Here is a 23,893-nt window from a genome sequence, read left to right as displayed (position 1 = left end):
TAGGTTTTTCCCATGGTTTGAAGTGGAGAGGGAGGGATGGTATTAGAAAAAGTGTGTGTGTGTGTGAGAGAGAGAGAGAGAGAGACAAGGCTGTAGGAAAGGCAGAGAGATGAGAGACATCGTTTGGAAGGGTGCAATATTGTCCATTCCTTCTGGGGAGTGGAAAACTTTGATGTCAGTGTCTCTGATTTTAAAGTGGCAGTGTCAGGTTCAGGCTGAAAGGCCCTGGTATTTGAATCTTTGTCTGTGCTTGTGCTCAGGACTCTGCCTGCGCACACACCTGCACCTCCAAACACCTGTTGGGACATCCACGGAGCAAATGGGCCTTGCACTTCAGAGCGAGCGTTGGAAAATAATAACACACAAGTGGATGGCTTTACTGATTCCTTGCGCAGAGGTTCATGCTGAAAAAGCACATTTGTATGTTTGTGTGCATGAAGAGAGATAAGCATCAGGAAAAAGCAGTCAGCCTCCCCGTGCCCCCCCTTTTGAAAAGGTATTTTATTCCTGCTGTTACTAATGCAGTTACAAGGCTCACAGTCACCAAACAGGTGAAGTACGGCTACAGGTGAGGACAATAATCTATGAGAGGCATTGTGATCAGCCAGTCATCACATAACAGTAAATTCAGTTTCAAGAGTCACAAATGAAGTTTGGAAGTCAGAAGTCCTTTCTCCTTTACACAGAATTGCAGGCGTCTTGCTCAGCCTGGCTGCTTTCTTTCGCGCTGCATTTCAATATATTGCTAATAATAATTCAGGCATGTTAAGAATGATGAGTCCATTGCAAGCCTGGAGGAAAAGAGAAAGAATAGGACCAAATCTACCACTTATGGCACACAAATGTTTCTGGTACAGTTGATCCAGAGTGCAAGTGGCTTTTTCTCCTTTCCTCCATTCCAAGAGCAGATCTGCACTCCAAGGTTTGCATTCCAAGATTTGCACTGGTGGTGGAGCTGCGAGAGCTCTTGCTCTGCCAGGCAGCAAGCTAATCTTGCTGGAATTGTCACCCAAAATTCATACCAGGCACTAACATGCTGCAAAAGCAGAAAACGTATTTGAGAATTATGTAGTGTTGAAGATCAAGTCAATGTAAATGTTACTGTGATGGTCCTGGGACTGTGAGGTCTTGGTTTCTGGCAAGAATACAGGCATATGTGCATGGGGTGGTTTATGGGTCCTGATGAGTGACAGACAATGAATCAATTTATGTTCAATTGACAGACGTCCTTTATTGGAGGGAGAGATTCTGACTTGAGTCTCTGGAATGTCAGCATTTTCCTTCCCAATACTTGTTTTCTATTTAAATAGTTAGAGTGAAAGGCCTATTTTCATGGCAGGTGGGCTGGAGAAGGGAGGTTTTAATGACTCTTTATTCTTGGATTTATAATCTGACACGCTGTACGCACATGTGTTTGTCACAAAACTGTGTGAGGTGCCCACCTCCCATCCACGCATTGTCCAGCAGATGTTAAAGCCATCAAGTGTGTTTGCTTCCAGTTCCAAAGGAAAACATTCTCTATTTTGGGATGTGGGATTTTTTTTTAACTGATCTAAACAAACAAACAAAAAATAGCCTTGGAGAGGTAGGCCTTGCATGATCATAAGAAACTTGTGTAAATGAGGATCTAAGGCCTGTTCCCTGACCCATAAACCGGGTTAGTAATTAGTTGTTCCTGAAGTTTGTTGTTGTCACAAAAGCTGAGGTTAGGCTGAGGCCTATTTAAAAATCACATGCATTAGCAATATGGGATATCTAAACAGACACTTACCACAGTGACTGATCATTAGTTACTATTTATAATAATACCTGAGAGTCTGCAGTCACAGCAGAGGTCGTGTCACATGAGGTACTGTAGCAGTGTAGAAGACACAGTACTTTGTCCCAAGGAATTTACAACCAAAGGCCCCAAACCTGCAGATGAATCTGCTAGAAGGGTCCTCGCGCACACGTGGTAGCCTATTGCAGGACTAGAGCCCTCTGTGTATGGACAGAGGGATAACTTATTCTGTACATTCTTTACTTGTTGACTATATATGTGTGCTTCACTAATAAGAGCCCCCTTGAATACTCCCATCTCACTCTCAAGCCATACGTCCTGGAAGAGGCTGGTGTTGAGGGCAGAATTCACCTCGTGGCTTGGCTACGCTATAAATCTTAACACAGAATTCAGCCATTTGAAGTTTCAGTGATAAGGGAAGACAGAATTAACCAGTGAGAAATAGTAAAATGCGAGCCTCCTGACTGAAAAAAGTCTACTGTGCAAGAAAGGACTACTAGTGAGATGTTGCCTCTACTGTAGGGGGAGAGAGATGAGGCAAGCCTAGAACTCTTGTAATTCTGAGCCTGTGAACTTGTAACTGGTGCAGATAATTAGGCTCTGTCTTGGTTGCTTGGTCAAGGCAGACCCAAAACTGCCAGTATGACTAGGCTTGCTCGCTTTCCATATTATTACCTTGTAAGTGAAGCTTCATATACGAGAGCAGTGCATCCTCTAGAGCAAAGGACCCCAATGTGCGCATGGGCACATGATGAGTTAGGACACTGTGAGACTTGTTCATGGAAGGCTAGGGACTGTTTGATCTAGCCATGTATGCAGAAGGCAGATGTAGGGCAAAACGAGTACCGTAACTACTGCTGCTCTGAGGATACTCTTACATTGCTTTCCAAACACACCAAAAAAATTTGGAACAACCTGTGGAATTAATGAAGACTGAGCTGAAAATCTCTAGAAACAACTTTATAAGTCTTGAGCTTCCTCTCAGAGAAGCCAGTGGGAATTTGAATGTTTAGTTCCTCAGGCTCTGAGTATAAAAGGAAAAAGCCCCTAAAATATCTTCATAGGTAGTCCCTATAAAAGCACAAGATTCAAAAGCATTCCTTCAGGAGATCAAGGACGGTCCAGCCTTTGAAGCCTGGAGGATTGGGAAATTTAAAGATCTTTGTGGCAATCATATTGCACCATTAGAAATCTACCATTTGGAATTGTAAAGTGTTTAAAAGGAATGATTCCAAATTCCACAGTTGTCTGGTGAGTGACAACTTGATGTGGCCTGGGGGGGAGGAAGAAGGTCATTGTTGAGAAAACAGTTAAAATGAACATTTTCTGAACAGATGCTTTAGATAATACTTTGATAAATGAGGTTAAAAACACATAAAATCATCTGGATGACTTCCAGAAAATAACAGATTAGCAAAACAAACAAACAAAACTCAAAATCCAAAGCCAAGGAATAGGTATAGGGGCAGTACTTAGCAAGTAATAGAGGACTGCTCAAAATAAAATGAACAATAAACAGAGTCTAAAGCAGCAAGATGAGACAATTCTGCTGGCTATGGGAAGTGATACATTTTTATAACACTGCAGTTTTCCATAGGAGAGAGCTTCCAGAAGCTGGGCTGTTAGTTTTGTTACATTAAAATATTTGTCAATCCATTTTTTATTGCTTTTTTCTTAAACCATCCAAGCAGCTAAGCTGCTGATCAAAATACGAAACCTTTGCATGTGCCTAGCAAGTGGATAATGAGAGTGATCCCCTCAGTCTAGTATCTTTGTCAGCTGAGTGTAGCAAGAAAAGTAAGCAAACGGCATCACTGATGACAAACTGATTTATGAAATGGTTTGTTTTCAGAATCTTTGGCATAATTATGAATAAAGGTCCTGATCCTGTGACTGCTGAGAACCTTGTGGGAATGGCTGCTGGCTGGATGCCCTCAGTTCTCATTAAAAACTCTTTGCAGATGTGGTCTGGAAGCACACAGAATAGGGCCTGCTGGCATTATTTTTAAGGGAAGTTTTTTTCCTTGCTCTTCAACAGAACTCATACCAAATATCTTCTAATTCTGATTTCTTCTGGTGTACCTTTTATAGGCAAAACCAAATCAATATGTATAATTTGGAAAAAAAGGGAAAAATTTACCCCAAATTCAGCATAACCTTTCAATTTTATCCTCTTTAATCCTTTGATAATTTTTGTGCTTCTCCTGCAGAAAAGCAATTTTGCTAATCACCTTTGTGCCAATCCCTGCATTCCTGACAATAGCGTGAACAGCTTCCATCAAAGTCTTTGATGTGGGAAAGACACACACACACACACACACACACATAATCTGAAAACAATTCAGCTCCTTGGTTCTCAATGGCGAGCACTCTGCTTTAATAGAGTGCAAGTTCCGTGGAGGTTTCTAATCCTTTCTGCCAAACAGAAGAGACACAGTCAGGTAGCACACCTTATTCAGAAGTTAAAATAACATGTTACTTGCTCTCAGAGAAAATCAAAACAACTCAAGATCAAAAACAGATTCCGCCAACCCTAACGGGATAGACTTTCTACTCAGATAACTCTTGATCTAAGTGTGTAACAAGTAACCTGCTTTAATCCCTCAAAGCGATGGTGTTACAGATAAGTACTGTAGTAGCAGAGGAGGTGTCTTAAGTTTCAGAAATACACAAAAGCATTGGTTGGAAGGAAAAACAAAACAAAGAGCTGTCCACATGCTTGTGTCTTTAGCTGAAAAGGTGTATCTGAGGGCAGTGTAAAGAAGAATAAGACCCCTTGAAGACAGAAAAAAAATGACAGGCAGGTATTGAAATGGTATTTCTTCCAAGCTGCACTTCATTGACTTATACTGTTAAAGTATTTTATGGGTGTAAGCCCCCATTCTTAGCTTACAGATCCTGCAAACTATGATGCTAGAATGGCCTGAGACTTCAGCACAGAACCCTACTCTATTTTCAAGAGGTTCAGAGTGGCCAAGAGCCATGAAAAGATCGGGATCTTTGACCATGAGATTTTTGAAGTAGAAAATACTATTGATTATATGATCATACTGCACTAAGCACCTGCACTGAATCCTTTATTAGAGTAAGAAAAACACAATGAAAATAATCATGTTACATGTACAATTTTAGTAAAGGTTCAGAACCTTCCTCGGTTTCTGCTCCTGCAGACACCTCCATGTGCATTTCCTTTTGCACTGTTGAGACAACTAGTGCCACTGGGTCCTTTCCTCTGAGGCTCTGAACATGCACTGCTTACTGTTGTAACCAATGTGGCAGTAATAAAACTTCTGATACTTGAGGAAGGCTGTGTGATGGACAGCTTTGACAGCCCCGTAGCAGTGGCAGTAGCTGAAACCATGCCTAAGAATAAATGTATGCAGTTGCAGGTCCATTAGTCTCAAAAATAAAGAAAATAATTGATGGTGATATCCATGTTCTGGGCAAAGATTAATAATTGTAACTACCTTGTCAGGCAATTAGCTGCACTAGAAAACAAAGCTTATATTTAAGAGCAATGTATCTCATTGTTTTCTTCATACTACTGTTTGTGCCTCCTGTCTGGATCATATCTGGTCCTTTCCACAGTTACTGCATGCAAACAGATGTTTCAGCTAATCCAAATCTTTCATAGTTCTTTATCCCTTGGGTCACAGATCGCAAGGCACTAAGGGCCCACTTCTACAGATGCACTGGTCCACACTTTGGTCTTGGTCTCCCAGTGGGCCACACTGCACATGTTACTTTGCAGCCAGGCTCCTTTTAGAGTGCACTAAGCAGTTTCCCTGGTGAAGTGGCACTGGCACAGCCAGATAAAGATACAGCCAGACTGTATCTCTGAGGGGAAAAARAAGCTGATATTGTTTTAAAAAAATCCAGTAATGGTGAACTATCACAAATCTTGATAAGCTGTTTGAACAGGTGATTTCTTTTACTACAAAAACATGCTTCATTCATGAATATGTTTCCCATCACCTTCTGTCCATAGCTCTTATCTCTTTGTCTGGTAGATTGAAGAGCTTGGTATTACCAGATTTTTCTTCCCCTGTTTAAGTGCTCATAAAGTAAGATCAACTCGCACCTTAACCTTCCCTTTAGAAAGCTAAATAGACTGAGCACTTTAGGTCTCACTATAAAACATGTTTGACAGTCCTGTAATCATTCTTGCTACTCTTCTTTGAAACCCCTCTAGTTTTTCAACATCCTTCTTGAAATGCTGGCAGGACAAATTATTTCCAAAGCAGCCACAACAGAGTCAAAACCAGAGCTGAAAGAACCTCCCAGCTCTTGTTTTTTTCCCAAGACAGCACTAGCCCTTTGGTCACAGCACTGCAGAAGGAGCTCACGTTCAACTGATTATTCATCTTAATGAAGACTTTACGGAATTGCAGCTTTGCAGGATAGAGTTACATCCTTTCAGTGTGACCTACATTCTTTGTTCCTAGATGTGAGACTTTACGTTTGGCTTGATTGAAATACATACAATCTGATTATGCCTAAACTTAACATGGAGTTCTGCAGCCATGAACATCCTTTGCATGATTTACTCTTCCCTCAGGCTTTAAGCCTTCTACAAAGCTTTGCTAATAACAATTTCAGAATTTTTTTTAGGACACTAATAAAATATTAAATCGTGTGGGGTCAACAAACTGTCTCTGTGGGACCCACTAAGAAAGACCAACTTGATAATAAATATATACTTGCACTAACAATTTAAGACAGAAAAGTTATTCAACTTTTAATATATTTAATGTCTCAAACATTGTCAGTTGATTACAAAAAGTTAATTGCATTTACTTACATTTAATGTCATCAAAAAGATACCAAGTTAATTTGATACAAAACTGCATTCATGCCTCTCTTCCATAAACTCATGTTAAGTGACGTTCATTATATTACCTCCCTTTCAATTAGCTACTTAAGTCCTGTACCAGATGTGCTGTTATTTTACCTGAGCAAAAACTTAGGCTGATAAATCTTTTAATTACTTAGGCCATCTGATTCACTTGTTATAAATGCTGATAAAACATTTGCCTTCTGGTCTTCTGGAACTTCCCTGAATTCCAGGCTGTATTAAAACTCAGTGTAAATGGATCAGACAGTTCCTCAGCCAGCAGCTCTGAACCTCTAGAATACAAGGCTTCCAGAGCTGGTGATTTAGTTCTATGAATACCTAAATGCTTGAGATTATACAGACAAGATGACCTTGTGGAATAGGACGTAAGTACTGTCTAAAGGCCTGTCTGCTATGGTAACCTCATTATACACTGAAATTTATTTTCCTGCTCCACTGTGCAAGAGGAGATGCAGTCTGTGGTGCGTAAGTGATACCTGTACAAAGCGTTCTAGGCAGATGATGAACTTCTTACAATTTAATTATCTTTTAATTTTGAGGGAGAAATCTCCTCAAACATTTCAGTCTTCCATAGAGTGGAAAATACTATAAGAATGAATAACAACACTATACTCATATTTTCCTGCTCCACTGTCTGCGGAGAGCAGCTTTGCCGCTTTGGATCAGGATCATTCTGTGCTGTCAGTACTCCAGGCTCCTGTGGATGGCAACAATGACTCAGTTATTAGGAACTGTTCAGTTCCTTCGTGGCAGTGTGCATGTGTGTGTGCACACACGCACGTGTGAAGGGAGAGGGCTTTTCAGCCCCTGCCTTGTGGAGCCCTGGATGGGGAACTGACTGCACGGAAGCGTCCGTACGGAAAGCCAGCCCTAAATCCGCTGCAGGCAGGGCCCGCTCTTACATGGGGAAGACCCTTTCTTTCAGGCCCAGGAACCTGGGAGAGTTGAAAACCGCCGTGCAACGCCGGCTGACCCCTGCTGTCTGTTCAAGGGTGACAGGCGCTCCTGACCCTGCTCAAGGATAATTAATGAGCATTAATCACCTTGCTCTTCACCCTCCTTGGCAGGGGTGCTGCGCCCAGCGGGGGCTGCTCCAGGTGGTGGAGCACATGCGCTAGCTACCTGGAATCGCCCTCCCCGCCATGAATTATTCACATCATTAATAAATAAACGGAGAAGGTGACGTTATTAACCCTAGCTACGAAGGACAGCGACCCGTGCGCCGGGCGGCTCGGGACGGGACGGGGGGGGGGGCACTTCCGCAGCGGGCAGGGGCCGGGAGAGCCCCAGCGGCTCCCGTTAACGAATTAACTCGCTAACGAGGGTGGGCTCGGCAGGGCCTGTGCCCCCCCCCGGCCGCCGCCTCCTCCCCCGGAGGGGGGCAGTGACAGGCAGCGGCTCCTGCCCCATGTGACTGGGGAGCGGCTGCCCCCGTCCATGGCTTGGCCTCCCCCGGGCAGCAGCAGCTCCGGCTCCCGGGGAGGAGGGGCGGGAGCTGCTGCTCCATGGGGAGGAAGGGCAGCCCCCGATCCCCCCAGGCGGAGGGGGGATCCCGGGCCGCCTCCCCTCCCCCCTCCTCCTCCTCCTCCTCCCCGCTCTGGGCCTTGCCCGAGGAGCTGCTGCTCCTCATCTGCTCCTACCTGGACGCGCAGGCCTTGGGCCGCCTGGGCCAGGTCTGCCGCCGCCTGCGCTTCTTCACTAGCCGCGATGTCCTCTGGAGGCGCATAGCCCGCGGCTGCCTCAACTCCGGCTTCACCCAGCTCGGCACCGACCTGTAAGCGCCGCGGCGGCGGCGGAAGGGCGGGGGGGAGGCGGCCGCGGCGGCCGGGAAAGGCCGGGGATGCTGCGGCCTAGCTGGTTGCTAAGGGGCGTTCTGCGCTGCTGGCGTAGTCGCTAAGGGGGGCTCCCCGCTGCCGCGGCGGGGCGGAGGGGAGGGGGGGCTATTCTCGAAGCGCGGCTGCGCCGCTGTTGGCCTGCGCCAGCAGGGGCGGCGAGGGCAGGGGAAGGGCCGCGGGGCCGCCCCCGCGAGGGGAGGGACCGCGCGTGGCGGACGGGGCCGGGGGGCCCGGCCGGGGGGCCCTGCCGGGGCCGCCGCAGCCCCGGGGGTGGCGGGGACGCGCTGGTCTCGCTCCCCGTCCCCGCGAGGATGCACAAGAGTCTTCATGGCGGGGGTCCCAGCAGTACGTGTTTCTTGGAGTCTCCTGCTCACGGAGCAGCTTGCTGCTATCACGGAGAAGGGGCCCTTGGACTCCTTGTGGCTTCTGGGTTTTAAACTGCTGGTGGCAGGAGTCTCCTTCTTCTTTTTCTCCTTAGCGTTTTTTTCCAGCTCTCAGCACACCTTAGGTTAGGAATAGGTGAGAGCCGAGTCGGCTCTGCTGTGTGTGACAAAGCTTCCTTCTGGGTGAAGCGCCTTGTTGGGCTTCGGCCTGGGCACTGGCGGGGAAGAGCCCAAACACTGTGTTCCCTCTCTTGAACTTACTAGTGTGCAAAACACCACTCAGAGGCAGCCGTGCAGCCTGGGCTTTCCTTGCTGCTTTAGGGATCCCAAGAGGAAAATCGCGTTCTTGGGATCTACRGGCTACTTCCTGCATTTCCCTTTTGCTGCCGGCCCAGTCTCTTGTGTGTCATTCRGTGACTCGGTGCGTTTTCCCTACGCGCTGCGTTGACGTGAATCGTAAAAGAAGGGATGTCAACGCTTGAGGCCTGTTTTGCTGTCTCATCAATAGCACAGACTTTAGAGGTACAGGTACAGCTTCTGCGAGCAAGATCAGAACTTCTGCGGTGCTGCAATATCCCCGTGTTGGGTTTTCAGCCCAGCGCTTCAACCATTCAGTCTTTGTAGAGCGGGGGTTGCAGACCACGGTCATCRCAACCAAGGACTGAACTTTGTAAGTTAAGCGCAGTTCGCTTTGAAGTCAGCAGGAGCGAGGGCTGCAGAATGGCTGTGCGTTGTGACTTCTGGATTCTGTCTGCTGTGATATATTATTTTGTCTACTGAGGAAATGAAGTTCTGTATTTTTTCATTAAGGATAAGGTGATACAATGCAGCTTTGGTTGCGAGAGGGATCAGGTGTACAGCAGAGCAGGTGCAGCATATGCAAGGACCACCATTTCCCCCCGTGGAGGAATGCAGGTCTATAAACAGCTTCAGAGGAGGTTTGTTAGGTCAGAGGTTTTAAGTGAAAGGAAGGGTACTTGAGTGTCAAACTCCTAGGGTTTTCTACGTTGTTAGGTTTGCTATGAACAATTTCTGTAGTAATTCTAGGATGTGCTTTTGTGCTGAGTCTTGTTTTCAAGTTTTCTTTAAACATCTCTATTACTGAGTGCTGCTTTTAGCATTGGTCATCACTACCCTGGTCCTAGGGAGTTCAAGCATAGATAATACACAAAGTGGCATTACAAGCTTGTTATGCAGGAGCCTTGAGGCTGGTGGGTGAATCCTTTAATTACTTTTAACCTAGTGGAGGGCTCACAATCTTCAGTTCTTTGAAACAGTGTGCCAGATCTTTTGGACAATACCTGAAAGCCAAGCACCTGTTTTCACTCTGTGCCAGCATCTTGGGACACTTGCAGGAGTTTTGCTCCGGTAGGGTAGACAGTTTTGGCAACAAATAAAGACAAGGGCCTATCTCAGAAGGAGGGGACTGGGTTTTGTACATCTCCAAAAGAATCTCCATGAATGTATGTACTGCGATGCGGTACAGTTATAGATTTTGTACTTGGCTTAACAAGAGTTAAATATTCTCTGTTGCAGTTTGAGGGTTTTAAATAGCCTTGTCTTTTCTATACCACCTGCCCCTCACGCATCTCTCCAAGATGAGGACTCTTACTGCATTTGAGGGAGTTAGGTTTGCGGAGAGAGGTTGTATTTTATTAGGCTAACTGATGCATGGGGAGGGGGTAGAGATAAGCTTCTGGGCACGCAATCTTTCTTCCTGATAGTAATTCTAAATAGCAACCTGGCAGCCTGCTCACTGAAGGTTAAACCTGAGCTAAGTAGATGTTCAAGCTAAAATATCACTGGGTGAACAGTGATGAAGATGATGGATAGCTGGACCTTCTCGAWAACTCTTCTTGCTTAGTGATATAGGGCAAATCTTGAGTCTGTCTAGCTTAGCTTTGAATCCACTTGAGAGCCGAAGTTCTGTTGCATGTTCTGCAGAGCATTGCATAAGGTGAATGCTTTGGTTTTTTGTTTTTAAGAGGTTTTTGTGCAATACTGTCCGCAATTGAGAAAGCGAAGGCTGGAACCGTTTATGGTAAATGTGCTTAATGAAATAACATGCATGGTTCTAACATTAGATCTTAAACTGATGGTCCCAGAGAGGCTGGCACAAGTTAAAAACCAGTCTAGGGAATATTTACTGTTTAGAACAAAAAACATCTCAGTACTAGTTCGATCATTTCTGCTGTTAAATGGCTTTTGATAAGCCATCTGTTAATGCTTTGTAAATAGAGATAATTTGAGCCTAATGTGTAAGATAGCTGTGAAACTTATCCCCCTCCCCCGCTTCCCCAGTTTCTTAAAGGGTGATTAACTTGAAAATGACACCATTTCTTTAAAATGTTGTTTCTGTCAGGTGTATCTGAAGATTATTGTAACAAGATGGTCAGAGCAACAGGCTTTAGCTTGTATGTGAAACAACGGTTTGCATGGTCAGCTTGTCTATAAGAATCTTTTATGCCAAAATAGGGAAGAGAGAAATTTTCTAAGAAACTGGCTGCAAAACTCTAGCTGTTTACAGCATGGAAAGGTGAAATTGCAGTACCTAGATATTTTTCAAAAAATAAATTTAATAGTTTTACTTCTCACGTTGACTATGCACCTTTAAAAATTGCCTGCTTTGTTTATCTCTGGACATGTACTTAGACTTAAACAACCTTAAATTGATTTGCTAATGTCAAAAGAAGATACAAACTTAATCCCAGATACTAGCTGTTATGGTGAAAGGCATATTCATAACATTGGCAGTGTCTCATATTTGCCCTTTCTGGTAAACTTAGCTAATCAGGACCTGCAGGTGTAAGTAAAGTATTTAAGGTATTGATTCAATCATGCAGTTACGGAAGAAGAAACAAATTTGCTTTGAGCAATGTTTCTGTACGTTTCATTCCATATGGGGGGGGGGGGAAAAATTTTCACTAGGTTACATCAGTGTGAATTAATGTGTATTAGGGATTGTAGGGCCTGATTCAGCAAGGTTCTTAACCCCTTTTTAGCATTAAAAATACTCTTTCTTCTTCAAATTAACAGTAAGTAAATGCTTAATAAAATATTACTGTGCTATTTTGGAAGTATCCACTGGTTTTAGATTTATGTGGCTCTTGACAGCTGTCCTACAAGCCTTTCTGTGTCTGGCTGCCACTTGTTCTGTACAGTCACATTAGTTTTATGTATAATCCTGTAGTGCAACAAGACCTTGTAATGGGGATGGTAAAAAGATAGTCCCTATGCTGGAGAGTTTTGCTTCGCTCAATCATAAGAACGGCCCAAGTAAGAGCCAGGCCCTATGTCCATGATGTAAGGTTCATAGAGCATTTCTGTTCAAAAATATATGGCAGAAAAATAACGTCATATCACAGAAAAATAATGGCTTAATAGCTCCCTCTGTGACTAACCTTGAGCTGAGCAGTAGCACGAAGCCTTCGGGTTTTTTGGTGCAAATAGYGATACAACGGTAGTGTCTGGTGGCCTGAGTCTGTTTTGCCAGCTGTTGTGCAGGCCCAGGGAGAGCAGTCTCTGCCCTGAAGAACTTGCTGCCTAAATAGACAGGGTAAACACGGGATGGGAGGGGAAGCGGAGGCAGAGAGATGTGAACCAAGCTGCCCTCTGTGCAGCAGGTCAGTGTCAGAGCCAGGAATAGAAGATGGTGCTTTGAGCCCTCATCTTGTGCCTTGCTCGCTGGACCACCTTGGTCTGGAGAAATCGGAGGGGCAGGGAACTCGCTGCAAGGTGGTTCTTTATTTAAAGCATGGAAGAAAGGAATAAAGTTGCAGCTGGGCTAAACTTACTTCCTCTTTGCTACAAAGGAATTTTAGAGGACAAGTTAGATCTGCAACCTAAATAGCTTGACAGTGTGTTCTTTGTAATGTATTAATAGTTGTTGTCAAAATATAGAAATGTTCCACTGCATGTTTTCTCTCTGCCCATCTCCAGTCCTGCCTTGCCCACTAGGATCGTGGTATATTTTCCAGTTCAGAAAAATAGGTTTGTTCATGGGTGAATTTATCATCTTTGAGTATTTAAGAGCTTGTCGAAGCATTTCTATGGGTTAATAAAAGTAGCATTTTCTCCAGTTCTTGGAAAAATATATATATACACCTGCAGGAGCAGGAAATGGCCAATCTCTGCAAGTCAAGTCCAAATGCAAACGACAGCAATTATAGGAGACCTCTGCCTTCCCTACTAGAGGAGGAAGGGAGCATGAGTGCCTGTAAAGCTACTTCAGTTTCCTTCATCTTTTAAAACTTGTTTTGCTAAAGTTTCATTACTTTAAGTCAAAAATGAAATAGGCAGTGAAGTGGTGCAGATGATGCAGAGGAGAATGAGAATACCCTGGGGAGCATATTGCAATAACGGCAAAAGCCTGGAAGAGGGCACACAGCTATTGCTTTGTGCTGGAAAACTCGGTGGTTTTTAGAAACTCCTGTTAGACTCTTACTGCCTCTTAAACTGTTAATTCTGGGCAGGGTAGATATGTCGAGATGGTTCTGCAATCTATAAACTGCTTCTTATGCTGGGAATGTGAAATTGTTTCTAAGAGCTTTTTCTGGCCTGCCTGCCCTCCCCTTAAAATCTTCATCAGTTCAAAGTGAAAGAAGAATTTTATCTGGTTCAGGGCTTGACAAATGTGTGCTGTGCCTGTTGCTATTACTCCTGTAAGCTGCGTAAGTGAAGTAGCTGTATGTGATTTTGCTCTATCCAAATAGTACCCTGACAGTCTACTCTTTCAAATCAGAATAGACATGACTACTGCTTAGCGGCTGCAGGTTTGCTCAGATCTTCCCAGGGCTATTCATTTTTCTGAAGCAGCGCAGGTTTTGGCTCCAAAGAGTCTGTATAACTTCCTGAGAGAGTCAAAGTCCTGCCATGGCAAGGTGTGGGATCATCCTGTGAAGGAGGGGGTAGACTGATCGGGCTTAGAGTTGGTGATTTTTTTTTTTTTTTTCCTTGGGAAGCATATGTGAGGGTGCATGTCTTCACTGTGTGTACAGAAACTTGCCTGCAGCTCTCCTTCTGATTAGTCTCTGGCTTCTTCGTGCAGGTGGATCTCTCACAGGATTTGTGAGGTGGAGTGCAGGTTTACTGCTGTCTGGTAATGTCTATCTGAGATGGTGTAGATGCTCCAGAGAAGGTGAGGAACAGCAAGAAGATAGTCTGCAGAGCCCTTCTGTCTCAGTTATTTGAACCCGTGTCMAATAGAGGGGGGGAGCGTAGAAGACAGACTGTGAACCTGGCGGTAAGCTAAATAAGGGGCATGTGCTAAAGGAATTCAGGTGGAATTTTTATGCTGGAAGAGCCGTTTTGAAAGCAGGCTGACTTGTTGAGGACAGCAACAGGAGCTCCTGACATAAATAGCTTTTCCCTCTTGGCTGTCTGTTGGTGGCCTGTGCCTTGCAACTGCGCTGAGACCCTGCCACTCAACAGGTGTGTCCTGATTACACAAATAAGTGCAGTTGGTCCCCGTGTTAGCCATCTCTGCCACAGGGCCAAGGTTGAAAGTGGAGCTTAGCCACTGTGACCTATTTGTTCCTCTGTGTGACCCTTCTTGAGGCAGGCTGGTGACAGCTCTGGTGCAGACAGCAGATTCTGTCCACAGAAGAGGTTCAGTCTCATCAGGCCTCTGCAGACTTGCATTTCCAGATGAGCTCTTCAGCACTTAAAATGTAGCAAAATGTGAAGGTCTTCTGTGGGTTAGGATGCTCCATGCAGCTGGGAAAATATACAATATGACATGTTGGTGTTATCTTCTATAATGTGGTATGTGTTGTTGCAGGCACCATTGTTTTGGCACATGCTGAAATTGTAGACGGCCAGTAGGAATCTCCCTGGGATGCAGTAAAACACAAAGATCTTGCTCTCGCAGAAATACTGTTCATGATGGCATGGGCGTTTGGCTGGGGAGGGGACAGACTGCTGGAGGTGAAGCTTTAAGAGGAAATGTGCTTTTTTTCTGTGGCTGAATGATTCTTTCTTTTGGGGCCCAGGCCAGTAACTGCCATGGTGGCAGAGGTCACCTGGGTCAGCAGCACTGATGGGGACGGTCCCAGTCTCTCACTTCCACAGCTGGGAAGCATGCTCCAGAAGGAATATTATGTTTCTTCTGTTAACTCTGCCAAGAAAGTTGGCAAAATATTTTAACTTTTTCTGTAGAGTGGGGTGAGATAGGAAGGGGGAAGTGAAAAAATCCTAATAGCAGGTTGGTTGAGATGACTTTTATCCTGAAACTCCCTCTCAGGCTATAAGAAGTGTTTGTCTTCTCCTTATCGTAACAAAGTCTCTTTAAAGGGGACTTGCATCAGGCGTGCATGCAACTGGAAGCATGTTTTAGCTCAGGTCACGTATTGCACTGCATGGTTTGGGTTCCTGATCGAGTGCTTTTTGGATTAATTAGCTAATAACAAAGACAGCCTTATATCTTCTGAAACATACAACTTCATAAGCTATTGGAGTTGTGACCCCCTAGCACAGGTGGTAAAATGGTGGACTGTGATCTATGTGTGGGCTTTAAAGACGTTTTGGCTGAATTTTGCTGAGTTTTCATGTATGATGTTCACCAATTCCTTCACCCTGTGTTTCTTGCCATTCTTCTAGGATGCTGGACTGTACTTCAGTGTTGAAGAGCAGCTGTGGCATGTTGCTTTGATTTCCTAGTCACCTGGTGCTCTATGCCCTGGTGCTGCTTTCCAGTGTAGTGCTATGTGGATCCTGATGAAACCAGGGTAGTCCTTCCCCAATGAGTCAGCCTCCCACGGTCTTTTGGGTGGGGTTTCTTAAAACTTGGATGCCAAGGTCTTGATTCCACAAAGCACTTAAGCATATGTTGAATTTTAAGCATGTGGTTTAGTATTTTGCTGGATTCTGTCCTAAAGAAGGTCAGGTTGTTCATTGGCTTGGGAATCATAGTCTCTCTGCTGCATATTACGTAGCATCAGGCCTTGTGAGGTAGGTCAGTCTCCTGAATTTTTGGRTGTTCAATCCAGTTGCTGAAGTGGGAGGTACTTGGTTAAATCAGCCACTCACTGTGGGGGTGTGACATCTGTTGACTGTCTCAGATAATTGTGGAGCAATTCGTAAAGATTTGCATGTGCAGAAAGACTGAAGCAGAAGAGTCTTTGTAGGGAGAAAAAGGATCATTTTTGTCAAATGATTAAATCTATATGGTGATACCCTTTTTAACTTGCTAAGTTTTGAGAATTGCTCTAGAGCGTTGCTGTGATGCTCATCACCTTTGATGTATTTTGGGAGTCGTTCCGGGGAGTGCTATTGAAGAAGCAAATCAAATTATATCTCAGCACTTGATTCCATCAGTAGGCTGGATTTAACTCCTCTTGCTATCGGGAATCAAATGTCTCTGACCAACATTTGAAAATTGTCACAGTTCAGTCTCTACTGCCCTGATCTTGGCAAAGGGGAGGTGTGTATCAGTTCAGGTTCTGCATCTTCTGTCTCATGCTCTCCATATATTCAGTTCCCTCTCTTGCCTCTGCTTTTTATCCCCCAGACATTTCTACTTATACAAGGTGGGCATTTCTAAGATGTGTTTAAACTATCTCAGTCCAAAATTGCTGTATGGAGGAAGCAGGCTGGAAAAATAATATATCCACTAATAGTGTGTGTGTATGTGTGTGTTGCAGGGGGTGGCAGTGAGAAGCCAGAACCCCAGCAAACAACCCACCCAACACACACACACGTGCGCGCACACACGCGTGCGCGCACCTCCTGTTGACATACATGAAAGAACAGGGTGCACTGCTACCAACAGTAACCGAAGTAGTGAACTGGTACCCTGAGCCAAGCCAATGCATGACCGTCTCTTTTGAAATTCCTCTTTCAGCAGCAGGAGGATCAAGGCCTGCCATCTCTCAGCTAGGAAAGTGACCAGCTGTATAAGGTGGAGGCTGCTTTTTTGACCTTGAATTCACCCTTTTTTAGAGCCTTGGAAATTATATTTAGTCTTAGGGTTTGTGCATTGAGCTCAGGATGTCTGCTTGGGCCAGTACGTGTTGGGGAGGTTGGGGCGTGAGTGCATTTTCCATCACTGAAAGCTAGTGACTTAAGTTCTCCCCAYGTACAGATTTTAACTGAGGTTTGAGGGGTGGGGAGGAGAAGTGTTTCGGAGTAATGAATGGAATTGAATGTAGGCGGAGAGCCTGAACTCTGTCTGGGAGAGTAATAAGCAGTGAGGAGGCTGCTGGACCTGACCTGACTTTTCAGTGTTGTGCATTCCTCATCTCAGACGGTATCTGGCCCCACAAACTCCAGCAAGTCCTCTCTTAAAAGTGGAATTCCTCTTCTTGCAGCCTAGGCTAACTCTAGAGATAATTTTTTTTCTTAAGGATTAAGAGAAATAAAAGTGAATTTAGGAAGCTCTGAGCTCTTTGTCTGGTGTGGCTCTACTGATCATAAACTTATAGTTGCAAAGGTTTCTAGGGGACGAAAAGCTTTTCTGTGTGTGGTTTCTGTTTTTGTTTAAAATGGGTCYCATGCCCAGGAATGCAGTCAAATTATAATGGTGACTAAGTGCCGGAAAGCATAGAAAAGGGGAGGGAAGGGTGAGCAGAGAAAAAGGAGCCTGAGGCTATGGAGGAAAGGCTGGGAAAATGAGAATCTGGCCAGGCCCTAGGGCCAGGTTAGAGATTCCTACACGCATTAACAGCCACAGGAGATGTTTATTTACAGGGAGCTAATCTTTGTTTTAAAAATGATAGAGCACCCAAAAATGTCACTTTTGGGAAGTGGGTTGGGGGCTTTATGGGAATGRGAGGAGGGAACTGGTCCTGGTGTGGGCACCAGTCCCTGATCTTCCTTTCATCCTATGTGGCTGGGAACTATTTGCCATTGAGAAATGCATAAAAAAGGAAAAATCTCGGTGTAATGTAATAAGATGGTTCACAATCCCCAGTTACAAAAGTTGGAAAGCTTCTTGTGTTTGTACTTCTCTGATCCTTTCTACCAGCAGCTATTGAATATTGAATACTYAAGCTTAAAATATGAGAAAGAGAGAAATTAAAGTTGCCTTTTCTTTTTTCCTCCTCTCTTTAATCAGCCCTGGATCGTGAAAGCAAAATAGATGTTGAACAGATGCTTGAATTGGGTGACTTAATAAAGTAGTCATTTAGACACTAAAGAGGCCTGAGCTCCAGGTGTGGTACCTACCTTTGGTCACCTTTTGAGCTGTGTTGATCTTGGCCTGTCCCATCTCATTTTGGCAAATCCTGCCTTGTTGCTTTGCGTGGTTGCTGGTTTACTTGAGGAGGTAAGTGGTATTCTTGTGTGCTTAAACCAGTGGTTCTCCAAATACCCAGCTGCTCAGATACAAAACAAAGTTATGAACTGCAGTCAATCTTTTAGTAACTTTGACTGTAAATAGAGACATTTACAGCAGTGCAGTGGGATTCTCTGTCCTTTGAGCTGTGGCAAAGGATGGTCAATTTTACTTTTGTGTGTGTGTATTGGAGGGCTACACAGATGAATACATTTTATTTTTAGTCTGAATTTRTCTTGATCTCTAGTTACTGTATCTGGTTATGTTGTTGTCAGGCAGGTGAGGGTCTGGAGAGGTTTCTTTGCTAGCGCTGGCTAGACACTTTCTTCTGACTTCCAGTTTCAGTGTACTCCTAATTTTTCCTCCACCTGTTCTTGTGTGGTGTTGTCCTTATTCTAACTGGCTTTCTTTAGTCTCTGTTAGAAGAGTCATGCTCTGTTTCTTTGGTCTTTTTTTTTTTTTTTTAATGTCTTCTTGCTTTGATTACATTTTGTTTGAACCTGTGTTGTACTCAGCATACCAGATCACCTCTTGGTCAGATCTAAAGCTTTTACTGTAGCAATCATTGGAGATGGCCTGCTTTGTTGACAAGCGCCCACTCTGCTCAGTGTTCCTCTCTCATCAACTCTCACAAGTGCCTTTGCTCAAGTGTGGTTCAGGCCCTAACAGTGTTTGCCAGTTCATCATTTGTGGAACCAGAGTGAGAATGTACCTGTGACCAACTTGTTTGTGTGTGTTCTCTGTATGGCATCAGTCCTGGTTGCTCATCTCATCTCTTTCTTTGCAGAGGAGCTGGCGTTCCAGTGAAAGAAAGGGTGAAAGTCTCTCAGAACTGGAGGCACGGACGCTGCCGGAGGGAGATACTGCTGAAATGGAAACGCAAGCAAGTGGCTCCTTTCTCTTCTACTTTGTTCTGTGTCAGCTGCTAAGGGGCTCTGGGTTTGCCTCCGTGCCCTGAAATGAGACATTTCATGCTCCCTTTGATCCGTGGGGTTTTACAAATGGTATCACTGGCCTGTTTTGGATGTTGCTGGCTGGCTGCGACATAACTGGAGGTGCTGTCTGACCCTAGATATTCACTCTGAGAGCCAAGAGTTTCTCAGTAAGAGCCGGAGTTTGGCATTGTTATGACCTGTGCAATTCTAGTTGGATTTAGTAATCTTTACTTCAGACTCCAAACTATGTGCCTTAAAAGTTAGCTTGCCTATCTATTGCTATATACCATGGGCAATTTTCTGTACTGTTCTTGCAATGAGCATGCCTTGACCCCGTATGTGGACTCCTGTTCTTTGTGTCTCCTCAAAATGCTTGTTTTCTTATGTACTTTGTCCTGTCCCTAGATTTGGACATGCAAATCTAAAACRTTAGTTCTACCTTATGCTTCCCTGCTCTACTAACAAAATGTATATTTGACACTAATTAGAGGAGATCGTTGCTGTCAAAATCTTGCTTGCAAAGGTGTACTCACTTTTCAAAGCAAGGAATGAGATGGGTCTCATGCCTGAGAAGTACATCTAAAGTTTCAGCCTTCACATCATTAGGCAAAGGGGAAAAATGAGAGGGACTATGGTTTGTTATTTGCTGAAGAACAGAGACTTACTGAGCTTACGTGCCTTTTGGTGCTATGTAGATTGAGGTGGTGGATACTGTGCCACTGCTTGTCTAAAGCCCTGGGGACAGCTATAGTGAACAGAGTGGTTCATGGTGCAGGTTATATACCTGCCTGTGAAGTGCTTGAGACCATCTGTGAAGAAGGGCTCTGTAGATATTGAGATCATTACTAAACCAGCTTCCCAAGTGAAAATGCAAGGGCAGRTTTAATGAGGCCACCATCCAAACTGCATGCCCTAATTTTCATTTATCCTGCTTTCAAATTTGTTACTTCTCCTTATGAAAAAGCTATAGAAAAAAGGTAAAAGCTAAATTGCAGCAGGAGAAGAACCACAGAAACTGGCTATAGTCTAAGGAAGCTGGATATTCACTTGCTTTTAGAGGGCTGCGTGGGAGTGGAGGAAGGAAGAGGAAATCAAAGCCTGCCTTAAACCAAAGCTGCTGCTCTAAAGATGCCTCTTATTTTTCCATGTATATGACCAAATCCCAAATGAACACTATAACCTACACTCAACTGTTTAGTCCCTGTGACTAAAAACCTGTTATTAGAGATAGATGCAAGCAAGCAGACATGTCTAATAAACTGTCCTCTTGCTTGCTGCTAGTCCCTTGTTGTGATGGTATGTGGTGTGGTTGTGTGTGATGGCTCTATTGACACAGAAAATCATGACCTCTGAGGATGAATGAGCTGCAAAAAATGAGAAGACCCCTGCTTTCAAAGCAGCTTGTTCCTTAATAGCCTGCAAGCTGAAAGGTTGTTCTATGGAAAGGCTCTGGTTTTGCTCAGTGTTTGCATGGATATTGGTGCACTTGGCAACAAGTGTGCAGTGTGGAGACAATTTCATGCATCTGTGCCCCATGAGTCCAATGTCTCTTTGTAGCTTGCCTTGCTGTATCCAGAAGGTTTAGTTGTTGATTCTCTGGTGGCTACAGAAAGGCAAAGAGCTCACAGTCTAGGTGCCCAYTGTAGCCTGTTCTGTCTTCTGTATTTTGGGTTTGTTTCAAGAATAAATAAACTTGTTGTGATGATGCACTTAATTCAGATATTGCTTGAGTGACTTCTCCTCTCTTTTTTTTTCTCGTTTTCCCAGGAAGGATGTGGGTGTTTCTCTTGTTCTGTTTTTTTAAGCATATTTTCCACTTGTAACTTGTATCTTCAAAGCACTTTGGAACAGCTCTTTAAGAAGGCCATGGCTTTTGTGCCTGGCCCTTCTCTGTAGGGAGATTGCCCCTGTCCCACAGAGAGTAAGGGACAGAAGGGTGCATGATCTGTTCTGAAAGATGAGCAACGGAGATCAAGAGATGTTGCTCTTCTGCTGCTTTTGGCTCAGAAGTGAAAGAGGTATGACTGTAGAAAAACACCTCCTCTGCGTGAGGAACACAAAGTTCCTGAACACCCTCTGGCCYCTGCTTCTTCTCACCCTACTGCCTTACATGTGAGGGTACAGAGTATGCGGGATTTCTTTCTTCYTGTATGTAGGAAGATCTGTGCTTGATGTGACCTGCTCCTCTGCTCAGATGTGAAACAGCAGCAGCTTTATGTCCTCTGTAGGACATCAGCAAATTATTTGCGGGATCAGGACTGTTTGTGCTCACACAAAGAGCCTCATATTGAAGGCTCTGTTAGAAATACTCGACATAGCTCACAAATGCCTGATAGTCTAGTTTCTTAAAAAGTGCAGGGCTCATCAAGAGGGGTCAGGGAGCCTTAAGTATTTCCTATCTAAACACATTAGACTCTTGGCCATCTTCTCTTTCAGAGATTCCATGCTTGTCTTTTTCTTCAACTCTTGGTCAGAAAAATGCCAGCAATGTGATCTGCTCTGGATGTTGCTAGAGAAACTTCATTTCTTAGCCATGCTGCTATATTAAGCCCTGCTTCTGCATGTGAGCAGCAGCTCCAACTCCACTGTCTTTTTTGAGTGAATGTTTGCTTTTGTTGGTATGAGTATGTGTATGATCTCTCTCTCAATTTTTTTTTTATTTTTCTCTTCTCCACCCCCCTCCCCCCAAACCTGCTGTCTGTCTGCAGCTTGATGCCCTGGATGGAGCTGGATGGCGAGTATTTGTACCTGTCTCAAGCTGAGAACATCGAGGCCTACCGGCTCTGTCCAGACAGTACAGGTTTGCAGCGCCACCCTCAAGCTATCTTCTCTGGCCACCAGGAGGACGTATGTCGCTTTGTTCTTGTCAACTCCCATGTCGTCAGTGGAGGGGGGTAAGTTTGGTGTATGAGAGAGCCCAAYGAGCATGGTGATGAAATTGGAAAGGTTTTGTATAACTTCAGCTGAAGGCAGAGAGGTCAATCCTGCCATAGAGCATCCTTGTGCATGATTTGGTTCTGCCCTGAAAAAAACTCTGCTAAAGCAATGAAGGAGCTGAATCTCGTGCTGTTGACTGTATGAACTGCCCTTTTCTCTTTTAAAATTGTGTAGATGGGTGCCACATAATCCTGACTGATCTGCAAGGTTCATTTCTTTCCCTGTTACAGCCAGGGTGACTAGACTGTATTCTAATATTCAGAACCRCTAGTTAACTGAGACTGCAGTTGTGCATAAAGCTTTCTAGAGACAAGTATATCTTTATTAGACCTACTGATATAATTGTGGAAAGGGGGAAAACTGCCAAGCTTTCCAGCACACAAACTTCTCCAATTAATTTTGCATTCAGCCAGGCTTTTTCAATTAAAGGAAAAGACAGAACTGTTGTTTATAAAGTTTTAACTATTAATGTACACAGCACTTCAGCACAGAATTGGGAGAAGTGTGACTGTCTGTACTGGATGTCTTGACTCTCCCCTGTTTTTTAAAACAGCAACAACCCCCATGCCCCCCACCCCGCCCCAAACCCACAACTGAAATCCAGGTGGCAATGAAGGCATGCATTTAAAATTCCAGTAAATGTATTGGTTGACAAAAGTCTAAGTTTCTTTGTAGTTACTTCAAAACACAATCCTCTATGTGGCTGCTCTGGAATGAATGAAAAGCTGAGGCTCAGGCATGGCAGAGAGCTACCTGCTTGCTTGTCCACTTACTCCAGCTGTTCAGCATCCAGATGGGATTCTGGCAAGCTCAAACAATAAGAGGAGGAATGGCTGCTCTGCTGGTTTGTGTGGCTTAACCTAAACCCATCTTTCCCAGGTGGAAAGGTGCCCAGCAAAAGCTGTTGTGTGGAGCAGATCAGGCTTTTAATGGCCAGAAGTGGGTTTTTTTAAGAGAACAGGTGATATGTGGGGAGTGGAGGGTTAATAATATTGCTTGAATTTCAGCTCCCCTGAGAGATCAGTCATGGCCTTTTAGTGGCACTCCCAAACACGAATGGAAGGTGTTTGGCCAGCCAGGGGAGCTGCAGCTGATCAAGTTTCCCACCTTGGGATTTGTTTTTCAGGGATGGGAATATTGTCCTTCACAAGATCCATGGCTCTTACAGTGTCAAGTTTTCTGCGCATGAACAGGAGGTGAACTGTGTGGACTTCCAAGGCGGCCTCATTGTGAGCGGCTCCCGGGACAGAACAGCAAAGGTGAGCAGTGATGRTCCAGCTGCTGCAGGTGCTGCCACAGAGGTGACCGCAGAGGTCTTGTGCCATGAATGTTTAAGTGTCAGCAGAACTGTTGTGAGCCCTGGCTTGTGTGCCTGCAGGAGGAGCACTGGRTATCTTGGCGTAAGCTCATGTCTCTGAAAAGATGTTTGCTGTGCCAGGCTTTTAAGAAAGAGGTTTGGCAGTATATCAGCTGCTGGTTTAAGCTGGAAGCATAGAAGAATGCTTTKCTTCTTTCACTATGTGTTTGTCTAACACAACAGTGTGGAGATCCATGCCAGTTAGTCTGAAATTTGCCCTATGCATCTCAAGCATGTCCTTGCTTCCAGGAGTGAAGTTCGGCTATGGACACCACCAGCTTCCATTTTTCTCTCTTCTAATTGGCATTGCTGAACCATGTTTTTTGGCTGTTTCTTTTTGAGGCAGAGGCTTGTTGATTTTTGTCCTTTGGATCTGGTTGACAGCACCATGTTCCTGTGTGGACCTGGAGAGCTGTTCTCCTGAGCTGGTCCCCAGATCTGTTTCAGTAGTTTAGGAAACTCCATGCAGTTGTTTCACCCTTGTCCTGCTAGCATGATGCAGTACCCGTAGCATCTTTACAACCACTAGTTTCATTGTCG

General features: G+C 44.5%; 1 protein-coding gene across 3 annotated transcripts in view; it reads left to right on the top strand.

The window, feature by feature from the left end:
* The first annotated feature begins 7,969 nt into the window (after nucleotides 1-7,969).
* Nucleotides 7,970-23,893, top strand: part of FBXW4 (F-box and WD repeat domain containing 4) — a 64,390-nt gene continuing 48,466 nt past the window's right edge. Inside the window, exons 1-4 of one of the 3 annotated variants that reach the window (XM_026069538.1) lie at nucleotides 7,970-8,409; nucleotides 18,912-19,007; nucleotides 21,768-21,953; nucleotides 23,123-23,255. In XM_026069538.1, the coding sequence (XP_025925323.1) occupies nucleotides 8,141-8,409; nucleotides 18,912-19,007; nucleotides 21,768-21,953; nucleotides 23,123-23,255 (684 nt within the window). In that variant the 5' untranslated portion in view covers nucleotides 7,970-8,140. The remainder of the gene's footprint in view (nucleotides 8,410-18,911; nucleotides 19,008-21,767; nucleotides 21,954-23,122; nucleotides 23,256-23,893) is intronic. The other 2 variants (XM_026069537.1, XM_026069539.1) reach the window with 2 other exon arrangements.

This window comes from Apteryx rowi, unplaced genomic scaffold, assembly GCF_003343035.1.
Source record: "Apteryx rowi isolate R43461 unplaced genomic scaffold, aptRow1 scaffold_3, whole genome shotgun sequence".
Classification (NCBI taxonomy): domain Eukaryota; kingdom Metazoa; phylum Chordata; class Aves; order Apterygiformes; family Apterygidae; genus Apteryx; species Apteryx rowi.
Note: the sequence above shows the minus strand (reverse complement) of the source record. Positions and strands in the feature narration are given on the sequence as shown.